The 14538-nt window shown below is 37.0% G+C and overlaps 1 protein-coding gene and 1 long non-coding RNA gene across 3 annotated transcripts; one reads left to right on the top strand and one right to left on the bottom strand.

The window, feature by feature from the left end:
* Nucleotides 1-25: 25 nt before the first annotated feature.
* Nucleotides 26-13797, top strand: LOC139775928 (uncharacterized). The gene is made up of 11 exons (XM_071712305.1): nucleotides 26-173; nucleotides 628-844; nucleotides 929-2359; nucleotides 6404-6564; nucleotides 8781-8925; nucleotides 9194-9400; nucleotides 10288-10499; nucleotides 10934-11405; nucleotides 11698-11771; nucleotides 11898-12111; nucleotides 12215-13797. The coding sequence occupies exons 2-11, from the start codon at nucleotides 632-634 to the stop codon at nucleotides 12344-12346; spliced, it is 3261 nt and encodes a 1086-aa protein (XP_071568406.1). The 5' UTR covers nucleotides 26-173; nucleotides 628-631; the 3' UTR covers nucleotides 12347-13797.
* On the bottom strand, nucleotides 4195-5398 carry LOC139775924 (uncharacterized). 2 transcript variants are annotated; one of them, XR_011718959.1, is made up of 2 exons: nucleotides 4753-5398; nucleotides 4195-4408 (listed from the first exon to the last, which is right to left on the bottom strand). It is a non-coding gene; the product is annotated as an uncharacterized lncRNA (long non-coding RNA). The 2 variants fall into 2 exon arrangements; XR_011718958.1 differs by having other exon boundaries at nucleotides 4195-4394.
* Nucleotides 13798-14538: the final 741 nt, after the last annotated feature.

The following is a 14538-nucleotide window of genomic DNA, read 5'->3' as shown; positions in this document are numbered from 1 at the left end:
AAATCTGTACGTTGTGTCGCTACTTTATGATGTCCACGTGACCAACGGAGTTTACTGAGGTTATGTGCCATGTTGTGATTTTCATTAGCAAACGTGTTTTCCTAACGGAGGTTAAAAGTGATATTTTTCTCTCTCGAATATTATTACTTATTATTTTCTCTCTAAATCTCGAGGTAAGTGATTCTAAAGAGTAAGTGTCTGAGCAGAATAGCTGACTTATAATTTCAACTATTTCAAGACAGTGTTTTATGCTTTAAATCTTTGTTTTTAGCAACGCACAATACTGTCTTGTGTCTCAAGTCTTAAACGAGTGTACAAAGTGTCAACATTGTAAGACTTGAGACACAAGACAGTATTGTGCGTTGCTAAAAACAAAGATTTAAAGCATAAAACACTGTCTTAAAATTATAAGTCAGCTATTCTGCTCAGGCCCTAACGCATGCTGAACACGAATCTAGTGAGGTTTTATTCATTTTCGTTGATTTCTAATATTTCGTGAGCGACTAAATCCGGCGCGAAGTCGTCACCAAGTCACCGGGGCAGACTCATCACTGTGACCACTTTACCCCGGTGGTTTCACTCTATTTTCCGTTGCAAATGCGTTATTGTTTTTTTTTTCAATTGCAGGAAAATGGTACGCATATACCGTCGCAAAACTACTCCCGTCGACAAAGAGCAACTCAAGAAGGCAATTCTTGCGGTGAAAAAAGATGGATGTAAGATTAAAGTAGCCGCAAAACAATTCGGAATCGCGAGATCTACCTTGGCCCACTGGCTGAGGAAGAATAATGGTGCAATAGCACACTTCGATGACGTGGCCGTATTACATTATGGAGGCTTATCGGTAAATAATGTAAATTAATTTTTAAACGCATGCACTCTGCTCAGCGAAATTCATATTTGTGCAACGTTTTAATTTCAAATGCAGATTATGGACTCTAAAAGTGAAAGCACTTTGGTGGAATACTTAGCACATTGCAACGAGATGTACTTTGGGCTATCTACGAAGGAAATCCGCGGTTTAGCCTTTGATTTCGCCAAAAAATTAAATCTGAAGGTACCAGCATCGTGGGAAGCCGCTTGCATGGCCGGTAAAGATTGGCTAACCAGCTTTCTCAAACGACATCGAACATTATCTATACGCAAACTGGAAGCGACGAGTTTAACACGTGACACCAGTTTTAATCGGACAAATGTAGAAAGGTTCTTTGCGCTGCTAAAATCTGTGCTGGATAAATATTGTTTTCCAATTCACTGCATATGGAATATGGATGAGACGGGAATAACAACCGTTCAGACACCGAACAGAATCATCGGCCGAGTGAAACAAATCGAGCGAGTGACTTCTGCGGAACGAGGAAACCTCGTAACTTTGACGATGGCGGTGTCAGCGATTGGGCAATTTCTACCTCCATTTTTTATTTTTCCTCGTAAAAATTTCAAGCAACATTTCCTTAACGGCGGACCACCAGGCTGCACAGGTGTAGCGAATTCAAGTGGCTGGATGAATGCGGAGCATTTTGTCCAGTTTTTACAGTTCTTCCAGTCCCATGTGCGTGCTTCCGTCGACGCCCCAGTTTTACTGATACTCGACAATCACGAATCACATTTGTCCATCGCTGGTCTCGAATTTTGTAAAGCGAATGGAATCATTGTCCTATCATTACCGCCGCATTGCTCGCCTAAGCTGCAACCGCTGAAACGCACCGTCTACGACCCGTTAGAGAAATGTGTAAACGCACAGTGCGATAACTGGATGACGTCGAATCCTGGTAGGACAATGACAATGTACGACATTCCCGGAATCGTGGCTAAGGCACTACCACTTGCCGTAACGTATCAAAATATTGTGTCCGGGTTTGAATGCACTGGAATTTCTCCATTCAACCCGGACATTTTCCAGGAATGCGAATTTTTGCCGAACAGCGTTACGGATAGTGAGTACCCTTTTACTTTCGTTGATCCCGAAGAAGCCTACCTCAACGCAGCCGAACCCGACGCAGCCGATCAGAACGAAAACAAATTCGATCCCACGGCTTTATCCATGTCTCATGGTGATACATTTTGGTGGAACTTGATCGCAACGACGCTTGAAAGTATTTCAGCGTTTCCTGAAGCCGCTCCGAGACAGCCGACTACTCATGAAGGACGAAGAACGAGCGTTATCCTTACTGACTCGCCTCAAATGAGGGAATTGGCGACTGAGCAGCCGAAGTCGAGGCGGAAAAAAAATGAGGGCGTCACTAGGCCGTGGATGAACAAGTCGCTTAGCTTTGGAGTTTTAGGGCTCTTTCTGGTAACCCTCGGCAACTCCCTCTGCTTCCTATGGCCGACAATTTTTGATCAGATTCTTCAAAAAGTGAGTAGACGATGATTATTACATTTATCCGCGACAACATGTTTACGTATGGTTCAAATTTAAGGATCAAATTTAGATCAGTTTACCTTGAAGATCTGCTTTACTACTGTCCTTTGATAAGTTGAACTTAAGGACGTTCACCGGTCTTTATACTAGAGAAAATCGATTTTCTATAGATTTTCTTGAAACTGTGAATATACGTTAATTTAGGTGTGCTTTATGCGTTGTATAAATTTCAGTACCTCTTGCGGTATAAAAAATCAAGATGCTGAGCCTCAAAGTTTCAACTTTTACTAAATTTTGGTAAAAATTGAAACTTTGGAGGCTCAGTATCTCGATTTTTATACCGCAAGAAGTACTGAAATTTATACCACTCATAAAGCACACCTAAATTAACGTATATTCACAGTTTCAAGAAAATCTTCTAATCTTGCTTATCTCAGCGGCGCGATACGTGGGTATCTTGTCCATATTATCGCCGAATCATAAATTTAATAAAAGAAACAGTTTCGAAAAACAGTCTGTTACGAAGTCGTCCGATTATTCACACAAGATTAAGAAAATATTTGACTTAAAGACAGGAAAATGATCTAATAACCCTCGAAAGCTGCACCACAATCTCAGGGTGTATTATTTATATTTTTTAATATTTTCTAATGCGTATTTTTTGGTAATAATTTTTTTAAAACAAATTTTGAGATTACCATCATAATTCTCAAAATATTTCTCAAAAAATTTACGATTGATTAGAAAAAAAAAACAACAATACGTTGATTTTTCCGAAACTGAGCAAAAAATGACTCGGTTTCTCTAGACCCCAATATAGCTTACACGTATGCAAAAAAGTGTGACCTGCGAAGGTTAACGTAATTTATGTACAAATATATTATAAAGTTATAATAAACAGCTTTATCATTTGAACTTTTTATTTTTCTCTAGTCCACTTTTAGTTCTGAATAGATTATTTGTTATTCTAAAAAAGTGTATATAAATTGGTTGATTGACTTAATTAATTGACTTAATTAATAAAGATAAACAAATAATTCTTAATCATGTATAAGAAGCAAGATACTGTCATCCATAAATCGGTTCGTTCGTTTTAATTTTATATATATCGCAGTCTATATATAGATAGCCTCGTCTTCTTTGGCTTTTTTATCATCGGTCCACCCGATAAATATATGGATTCTAGGGCGAGACAAAGAGGGAGAAATGAACTTGTTCGGAATCTTTATTACACGGATATATATAATTGCAACACAATTCAGATACGCGCGCGAGAACGATTACCCCCGAAATTTCCTTTATCTTAACGTAGCCGTTGAAAACGGTTACGGCAAAACGGTCCTCATCCGAAAATCTATGTAGACCAATCGTTAGTCATTACATTAGAAGCTGTTATCCTCACACGTAAACATACACGGAAAAAAATTTAGCTAAATTTAGTCGTAAAATATGGATAACTAATATTTTTTGCAGCAAGAGCTATATTTTTTGCAGCGAGAGCTATAGTTTAGCAATAGTAGCAAAACCTTTTGTTCTCGCTGCAAAAAATGTAACTCTCGTTGCAAAAAATGCATGTTAGTTATCCATAATATCCATATATTACGACTATTTTAGCTATAGTAGCTAATCTTTTTTTTTCCGCGTAGATACATAAATTATAAATGGTATTCACAAGAACGAAATAATATTGACCGATTGTTCATACGTTCAAGCCGCGCCAGCGGCGTTCAATCAGCATCGAAATAAACATCTTTCGTCAGCTCCAGATTATTCGCTTACAATTAAATTCTTAAGGGGTTACATGGGTTTCGAAGGTTAAAAAAAGCATATTTTCTCTAATTTTTTTTTAATATAATAAAAAAATTATTTTATTCAAACTTTTAAGCATATAAAAGAGCAACATTTTAACAATATTTTATAAAATTTTCATTTAAAAATTTTGAAAATTCTGCCGTCGGAACCTGGTTTTCGGAAACCCCTTAGAAAAAAGTATCCTTGCGGTGGTCAGGATAACTCATGATAGCTTTATCTGAAATCAAAAAACTAAATATTTTCTGTTAGTAGGTGAGTATAGCTCGTGATTGAACGAAAGATTAAAAAAAATTGAAATTTGAATTTTTGGCAGAGTTGTATGCAAAAAAGTACAATTTTCGGAAAAATCTACACCACATATTGCCTTGTAAAATAAGTTGTGATCAAAGAAAAAAAAACCTTCGTTCAATCACTAGACAATCTTATCTAGAAGAAGTGTGCAAAATTTCATTAAGATCGGTCGATTAGTTTTTGAGAAATCGTGTCCACCGACTTCAAAAATAGAGTTTTGAGAAAAAAGTGATTAAAGTTTTAAGTAGGAATAAAACGAAAAAAAATTTTTTTTTTAAACTTACATAGAATCGTCGATTCCAGCTCCATAAAGCAAAGATCCTGCTGCAGCTGCAATGTCAGGGCATCCTTTTGCTCTTGCCTGGATTTTTTGAAATTTCCAAACCCATGTAACCCCTTAAATATGTATTCTTAGTAAAACGCCGGACGTCGGACTCGGCGAATGTGTTGTTCCCGAATAATCATATTTATCAAGTTTTTCTCAGAAAGGAATAACATGCGCGTCGCGTGTTTCTTATCCATAATCGCGGAAAATGAGAGCTGGCACGTCCGTGTATTAAACGCCGCCAAACATGGTGCTGCATGCAGAGCATCTCGCGTTTGCGATAAATAAGATCACTCTCGTTGAACTGGTCCACATACTATGCATTTAGAGACTGGACACTTGTCTCGGCGCTAGTCCGGGGCCCGATTGGAAAAGTGGCCGATTGTCCGATTAATTGATGTCTCTCTGTGTCGCGGCACGTCGCGAAGTCGCGAACGGTTCCATTTCACGCCACCGCCGCCGGCAACATCATCGCGCGCGAATAATCTCGGTGTTGATAAAGGTAGAAGACCGTACCCTCACCATCGTCACGTCCGCGTCGTCTGTCTTTGTTTTCCCTACCGAACCATTCGCGCAACCGACACGACCGACGCGAAGATTAACAGCTGTCGCGGATAAATTCTTATTCAAGATCGACCGCCAGCAAATCCAATTCTTATCACGTTTCTCATTACAATTTACAATTTATTAATAACTGACTAACTATAAATATCATCTTTCAATCTTGTGTCGATAAATTGATATTAATAGCAAGCTTTTGCATCACAAGTGAGTAATAAATTGAATTGTAAATTGTAGATGCATAATTATATATATTACAATATGTATATGAATAATTTAGTATTCTTGGATTTTTTACGCCTGCAATTCAGGACAATGTATCGTGCAAATTGTTTTTTTTCTCGCATTATTGTGACCGCGCAGATAGCTACCGTATAATCTGTCAATTGTTGCGTGCATTCATCAACCGTAAAACGCGATCTGAATAGCTACTTAAGGGTCGGCAGGAGACCTCTGTCGGGTTGGCTTAGCTGCGACTCGTTGCGAGTCCGTATTTTATTTATTATAAATTTTTAAGAGCAAAAATGCAAAATCGGGCTCTGTAGCGGACTGCATTATATAAAGAGTATTATATAATATATTTTATTATATAAAGAGTATATAAAAAAAAATTCACGAATCTATGTAACTTATTTTATGAGAAATCGGAGAAAACGAATCCGTAATTCGTAATAACAAGATTTCTCATAAAATAAGTTACATAGACTCGTGAATTTTTTTTTATATACTCTTTATATAATAATGCAGTCCGCTACAGAGCCCGATTTTGCAATTTTGTTCTCAAAAATTTATAAAAAATAAAATACGGAGTTAAAGTGCAGTTTAACGTGCACTTAGTACCTACATAAAGTGCACCTAGGTGCACCTCAGTTTGCCTGGGTCTCCTGCCGACCCTTAAGTACCATTTTAAGAGAAAATTATTTTGCATTGTCGTCACCACACTTGAACTGCAATCAGTGAAACATCATCAAACTATAAAGTGACATTTGCTGTAAAGTGTCATCGGCCGTTGTTTTTCGTTTCTGTTAAATATTTCTTTCTATCCCCAGGAATTGGCCCTCTCACCGACTTCTAAGAGTTTCCAGGTATGGAAGGACACCAGCAACATACCGCCAAGATTTATGAAAATATATTTCTTTAACTGGACCAATCCGGAGGAATTAAACCTAAAGAAACCGCAATTCACTCAAGTTGGGCCTTACTACTTTAAGTAAGTAACCTTCACCCGAATGAACGATTTTGATTATAACTCTCGATTTATAAAATCGCGGTATACTAAAAAAAAAAAAAAACGCAAAATAAGAGCGCATTCCCTTATACATCGACAAGGCCAAAATTAATTCCTTGAGCAAGATTCCACTGTTAACTTTTACTTGTATGTGTTAATTCGTTTAAAAGAAGATCAATACATTTAGATATCATTTATGAATATTACGAGTCGATGACCGCGGAAATATAAAGTTACGAGATCGTGCGATCGACACGCATGCCACTCCAGATAAGATAAAATTACAAATATGTATATAGTAATTAATATCGTCCTGTTAATGCGTCTTAATCAGATTAATTTTGCTTATAAACACAGCGTTGTAAAATTAATATTTTATAAATTGCATATCTTCCAGCTGAAAAAGCAGCAAGTGAAACAAATGATTGTTAAACAAACAGCTGAATTTTCAACAGAATTGATTGACCTTAAGACGAAATAACCATTTTTCAAAATATTTATTATGTAAATCATAATCGTGTTCCAAAAATTACACAATAATTACGTAATTTGTGATCTTGACAACATTGCAAAATTACAAGCTGCAATTACTGTTGAAATCGAAATGACATTCACATAAAAACGCAATCAGTAAAGTTGGAATTGATAAAAAAAAACACCCTAATTATTATAATTGGTATGTTAATCAGTGTTATTAACAGTAAAAAAAATATCCGCAAGTAAAAAAAATGCATCGAAATGACGTACTTCGCATGTGTTAAAAATTAGATTATTCTAATCAGACTACAAAATTACAGTGCAATAACGAATCCAATAATGATAATGAGGAAGAAATAATTAACCTCGTTATATTGACATCTTAATGAACAAAAAAATACCGGTCCAATCATGCGACGCGACGCGTAAGCGAACCTGTATGAAGTAATTGACTAATTAATTACTTTCTTCTCGACCGTGATAACACATGCCTTGGATGCGACTCTTCGATAAGTGCCGCTTCGCTTGTATCATGACCTTCGTTCGACTGGTTTACCTCAATAAACTTTCACGCTAAAACCGGTAAGCGCGCGAAACACCAACTTGCATGGAAATGATCCGAGGTATCAGTATCATCGGCAATTTGCATTTCGCAAGATTATACCTCGCGTGCCGTTTATTATGAAAAAATAAAGAAAAACTGAGTATTAAAAGATAATGTGACTGCGATAATTCCTGTCAACTGATTCTTCAATAACAGCAATAAATTAAAACAGATAGGGCCGGTTTCACCATCTCCGATTAACTGTAACCTTCGATTAAACTCACTCTTCGTCTCTTTCTAGGGGGACAGTTAGAAAGAGATGAAGAGTGAGTTTAATCGAAGGTTACAGTTAATCGACGTTGGTGAAACTGGCCCATACTGTAATAAAAAAAGTGGCAATCACAACAATTGGATCGAATTTTAAACATATAATTAAAACTCCAAATTTCTGCAATTTTCGTCGATCAATAAAGAGAATTATGTGCGGTCAGCGAAATATAAAACCATGTACGTAATCTTTTGGAACAACGGTCGTCAATTAAATTCCACCAATTTTTTTTTTAAAGCATATAGCATTAAAAAAAGAACAGAATAAAACAGAATTCTCCCCTTTCAAATTCTTGTCCTACAATCAGGCTTCCGTCCCTAATCTTGTATCTCGGTAATATAAAGATTGCACCTTTGACAATAAGAGAGCATTAGGTATGGTCATCATCATTACATGCGTACGTCCTGTTGCGTGGCAATTGCCCTGTTAATATTAATAAGCAAAATATGTAGGTCAGATGTCTAAGCCGCGGTTAAACAAACGACTTCAGAATTCGCGACACGTACCGACCAATGAAATATGTATCAATTAAAATGATGCCGAAAATGCATATATTGTTTAACTTACATATGGAGGGGTAAAAGCCATAGTGGTGTAAGTGAAATTTATTTAAAATATTGACTCGTGTTAATAGATGTAATTTATATATTATATAGATTGCATCTATGCACACGAGTATAAAATCCATATAAAGAGGATTACTGGACGCTTACACTCAATTTGTATTTCATTAACGTTATCTTCTAATTCATAAATTTACGAATAATGCTCGGCAACTAGAAAAGAGATTTAGACTGCGCAAGACTAAATAAAGACGGAAGAAATTGTTAATGCAATTATGAATTGCAGGGAAGTAAGGCAAAAGGACTACATCAAGTTTAATCATGAGAACAACACTGTCAGCTATAGGCAACGACGATTATGGTACTTCGATGAGAAGCAGAGCAATGGGAGTCTTAGCGACATCATTACCAATTTGGACGTCGTCGTTACGGTAAGCTGCTTTATTTTATCTTTTGTCGCGTGCTTAGTACAATAAATTGAATTCTCGATATCAATTGTAGAGGCGATAAAAGAGGTGAAAAAATAATCGTATATCAGAGGGCATCAAGTATATCGTAATCAAGGAATAACCGTAAAGATGTATCCAAATGTTTCTTGCTTTTTTAAATTCCGTCCTGATTTAAAAATAGAAACACGATCGATTCAGGAAGATATAAAGATATACTCGATACTATACATATTTTATTTTTTTCTTGCAGTCAGGAGTGTACGCAATTCGATACTGGGATCTCGATTGGCAGAAATCACTGTCCTTCCTCTTGAGCAGTACCAGCCGACGGTATTACACTAGTAAAACAGTAGATGAGCTGCTGTTTGCAGGCTACAGTGACAACCTGCTCACCACGAGCAAAGTTATGCCGGTGAATGATGTTCCGCCTTTCGATCGTTTCGGCTGGTTTTACATGGTACGTTTTATAATAAGACAGAATACCCTTTTTCTTCTCCTTAGCGATTTATTTTTAGCCGTCAGCAAGGTAAAAAAAAACATCGTAATGTATGCGTTTGTATAATTATTGTGCGTATAATCATTTTTAATTTCCCACGTAACTACTTAATGCAATCGCTTTGAGTAGATATTACCTATCTTAAGTATTACTACATATTGCATCATTCTACTTCTCCAAATATTTGAAAACCAGAAACATGTCCCACTTTTGTGACCTTATAATAAATCGTTCATGTCTTTTATAAGCGGTTTAAAATGCTAATATTAAAAGTAACATTTGGCATTGGGGATCGCTACGAGCAATGCAAAAGCTATTAATATCAAACAAATAGTGCGCGGAGCATTTGAGCTGCATGGTACTAGGCAATGGCGTTACAGTCGACGATAGAGTACTTGTAACCTAACCAGGTTTAAATTGGTAATGAATGGAAGAGATAATATAGGTCGCGCCGCGTAGCGAATAAAACGCCCGAAGATACATTACATATATTATACCGATGTTACTGCTCTGCAAAAATTATAGTAGATTAATACGAAAGGGCGTATCTCTAAACACTTTAAAAGTGGAGTAACTACGATTACATTGTTGAAACAACTGGCTCTCGTAGAGATAATGATAACACGCATCGCTCACATGGGAAATAAATTAAATCGCTGCTTTATATCAATGCTAATAAAAAATATTAAAGAAAAACAGACAAAAACATAACTTTTTGTTGACAAGAAGTTTATCAATCCGCGATACAATACATAAACATGTTCTGATATAATTATTAAAAGGTTAAAATCGCTAGAAAATAATCGAAAAGAAGTGTACTATAATTTATTGTCATTTTGATTATGTAGAGAAACGGCAGCTACGACATGGACGGGCACTTAAATATGGAAACGGGTGAGAATGACATCAGCCAGTTGGGAATCTTGAGAAAGTGGAACTATAGAGATACGTTGAAATCCTACAAGAGTCCTTGTAACGTTATTGAAGGCAGCGCGGGAGAATTTTGGCCACCCGGCAGAACGAAAGATGAGATTACTTTGTTCAGCGTAGACGTATGCCGGTTAGTCCAAAAATACTATCAAGTTTACAGAATAGAATAAATTATGATGCGCTTTCGTCTATTTACGCACTCACGAATAACGAATCAAACGGTATTCAACGAGATATCAAGATTTTACTTTTAGATAGCAATCTAGTTCTACTTTCATCGCCGCGCCGTAAATAATATCATTATCAGATTTTAGATAGCATCTTATTCTGTCTAATAAACAGAATTACAGAATTTCACGAGACACATTATATATTAGTTGTTTAATTATCTTCAAATCGCCACGGTCAGAAACGGCATAAAAATAATCCAAGTTAGTGCCGCATACATATCATCAACTTCCTGTTATAATATTATTCCAATAATTTTTCCAAGCAGTGGTACAAAATTTATCATATACTGCACTTTTGATCTTATTTCCGGTTCTTTTTTTAATATTATTTTAGTCCATTAATCTATGAATACGAGGGAACGGTTTCTCATTTCGGCATCGAGGGTTATCGATATACCATCGATAAGAAGACTCTCGGTAACAACACGAGACGATGTTATCCTCACGAGCAGGCAAAATTTTTCGAGCCGACCACGACAACTAAGGACTTCTTCGCAGCCGAGCATTTGTCCGAGATGGGATTCAGCACGACCACCGAAAGCGTGGCTTCCGACAACGGTCGCTCGTCCGAAAAGAGCTCGGACGAGTACTCGGACGACGATCCGGATGTCATTAACTCGGGTCATTGCTTCTGCGGTGGCGAGTGCACGCCGTCGGGTCTGTTAAACGTGTCTGCGTGCCATTTCAGTGGGCCGGTCTTCCTAAGTCTACCTCATTTCAACAAGGCTGATCCCATGCTTCTCGACCAAATCGAGGGACTGAAGCCTAACGAAAAGGATCACAGCTTCTCCATCACCCTCGAACCCGTGAGTGTCGATCTAGCGAAATCGTTTCTGGAGCGCGAACGATAAAATTCGCCGCGATAGAAATAACGGCGCGGGTCAGTCAACCCCGTGCGTTACTGCCGAGATACTAATTTTACTATCGCCTTTCATCCGGCCTATCGAGCGCGGAGAATGTGGCACTGCCCGCGATAATACGCGCTATTGAGAAAGCAATCGCGTTGCGTTTATTCGCGTAGCTTCGTGTTACACATTATAGCGCTTAGGCACTTGACAAACATAGGTGTTTTCTTACTAAGTACGCTCGATATTTCAGATGACGGGAATTCCTCTAGACGTATCGGCTAGATTCCAAATTAATGTTCTTATGCAGCCATCGGAGACTGTGACGTAAGTACATGAAAGATTTCAAAAACTTATTAAACTACAAAAAAAGAAAATACGTAGCTACATATCTTCACAATGATCTAATCTACAATTGATTGCATAAATAAAAGGAAAAACATGTTTGCGCAGAATATTTAACAATGTGCCCAAGATCTACATCCCGATGTTTTGGTTCGAGCTGAAGGTACAAGTTAACGAGGAAATGGCATCAAATTTAAGCCTATTACTAGCATTTCCAATCGTGATGCTAAGTATAGGCATAATTATGATAACTATCGGATTATGCTTAATCGGTACCGTAACGTTCCTTTATTTCAAGAAGAAACGACATGTACCTCCAGCGGTACGTATACAATTGATAAAAAAACTCTTCGAATTCTTTTCGCGGCTAAAAGAAAAAAATTTTTGTCGCAACTGACTGAAACTGACACGCGCTGATTTTACAGGATACCGCGTCGGAAAAAGCAGTAGACGAATCGTCTGATAAGAAGACGGAAATGGTGTACATGGATAAGACGAGTACCAATGAAGACCCCAACGTCAGAGGCGATCGCCGTTTGTACGCGAAACTATACTGAATGTCTCTCTGCAGACAGAACTTTGTCTCTGGAATAAATGGTGTGAAGAAGTGTGCAATTGTGGAGCAATTTTGATACATGAAAAGATTGCGAAGACGTTAGTAAAGTAAATTTTTGTGCGTCTCAGTTTTACTGTAACGGGTGGGCGCACTGTTCTAAAATATATGTATCTTAGTGAAATATGCACGTCGACAGAATGTTTTATGTGTGCATGGTCGTATGTATAGATTGACGTGAAATTTTTCTATATGCACACATATGTTAATATGTATGATCTGCAAAAATCTAAATAACTGCAAAAAAAACGCAAAAAAACAAATAATAAAAACAAGGTTATTTGCGATAATAAAAAATATTATCGTGCATGTACATACGAATTAGCATATCGTAAACGGTTTTTTCTCATGTAAATGCATTTACGCAAAAAAATTATAATTTCAATCAATATGTTCAATCAACATTAATAGGAATCGGTAATAACAGATTCCTAATAAATGTACAAATGATGTGTAATTTTTTTTATTCGTTTAATTGAGATGCAAATCTTTTAGACATATGTGTATATATGTCTGTAATATTTTGAGTGAAACGTCAAAGCAAATATGAATAGAAATTCTTCGAACAAAAAGAGATCTCAAAGAGTACAGAAAGTGAAAGTGATGTAAATTTGACGTCATATTGACCAATTTATATCGTTTTTTGGTCAATATGACGTCAAATTGACATCGTTTTCACTTTTCTGCTCTACTTGGGATATTACGCATCGTATAAGTCGCGTATTTCTTCGCAAGAAGGAAAAACTGAATATTTCTTTTCCTTTTAGATCTTATTCGCATTGCGAATAATGGACTCATCGTGATTGTTACATTCCTACGTAATAGATTGAATGATATTATCGTGTTTATAAAATATCAGTTTGGCATGTTAAGACTGATGAAATCGCGCGCGTGCCAGTTGTGTAGTGAAGTTTTTAGTTACTTTCTTCTCTCGATTCAATAGACTATTTCTACACACATACAATTAAAACACGAAGTTGCAAATCATATTGCAAATTTTGGTTTGATTCGGCTGTTCTGCTAATTTATTGCAATATTGGGAAGCCGAAATTGCCTCGATCACATACTGTAAATAAGTTATTCTATAGACAATTATAAACTGTTTTATACTATCTGTGCCAAAATATACAATTAACGCCGTGATTGAATGCAAACGAACGGAAAGATGAAAGAAAAGGTACAAACAGCTTTACAATGTTAAGCATGTGGTATTGCGATAAATCCAAATTTATGCTTTGCTCGAACATGGGTAAAATGTGAATTGTATCTCTATTAAATTTAGATTTTTAGATATTAATATTTAAGGCGCACGATCTACACAATCTGTACAACGAATTACGTCAATCTTTAAGAATAATATAGATGTACAAAATATATATATACATATATATAATATATCAATTGGTTTATTGTATGCCTCGCGGCTTTACAAGGCGTTTTTGAGGAACGTACCCAAACCTTTACAAACTCATAGTTTCCCTTCAAATCCTGGCCATTGGGCGACCTCACATGCTATTACCCACCCTCCCTTTTCCTTAATACTCCCCGGCCTTCCCTTCAGCCTTCCTTCCTTTTCCTCTTTCTGGCTCCCTTCCCTCTTTGTCGGTTCCTCTGAATATTCCTCATAACTTCCTCTCATCCGTCCCTCCTGCTTCCGTCTCATCTGTCCGGCTCCTCCTTTTTTTGGCTTTCCTTCCTCTCCTCCCTACCTGCAACCTACATACAGAACAAATAAAACATTTATTGTACGACGCCTTATTCTGATCTTCTTTCTTTCTTTTCTTGCTTGCTTGCTATTCTTCTCTTCGCTTTTTGTTTCTCTCATACTTCGAGCTTCTGTCTTCACTCAATTTCTTTTCTGCCGTGTTTTTACCATTATCTCTTCTTTTCTCTCTTTATCTAGCCACATTCTTCTCTCTTCCTTTACCACGCCACGCTACTTTTGCCATCATCTCTCTCCTCCTTTGTTCCTTTTCCTCCTCGACTTGGTCTTGCTTTTGTCCTATATTTTTTCTTCGTTTCTATCCATTTATTATCTTCCTTCTCATTTTTAGCTGCTTTTGAATTGCTTCCCTCTCGGATTCGTCCGTTCTTCCATCTTTCCTCCAATCTGCACTCCTTCCTCAACTCTTCCTT

The sequence above is a fragment of the Temnothorax nylanderi genome, unplaced genomic scaffold (assembly GCF_030848795.1).
Source record: "Temnothorax nylanderi isolate EJ_2023f unplaced genomic scaffold, tnyl_v1.0 TNYL_tig0108_pilon, whole genome shotgun sequence".
Classification (NCBI taxonomy): domain Eukaryota; kingdom Metazoa; phylum Arthropoda; class Insecta; order Hymenoptera; family Formicidae; genus Temnothorax; species Temnothorax nylanderi.
This window is presented reverse-complemented; position numbering and strand designations above follow the sequence as displayed.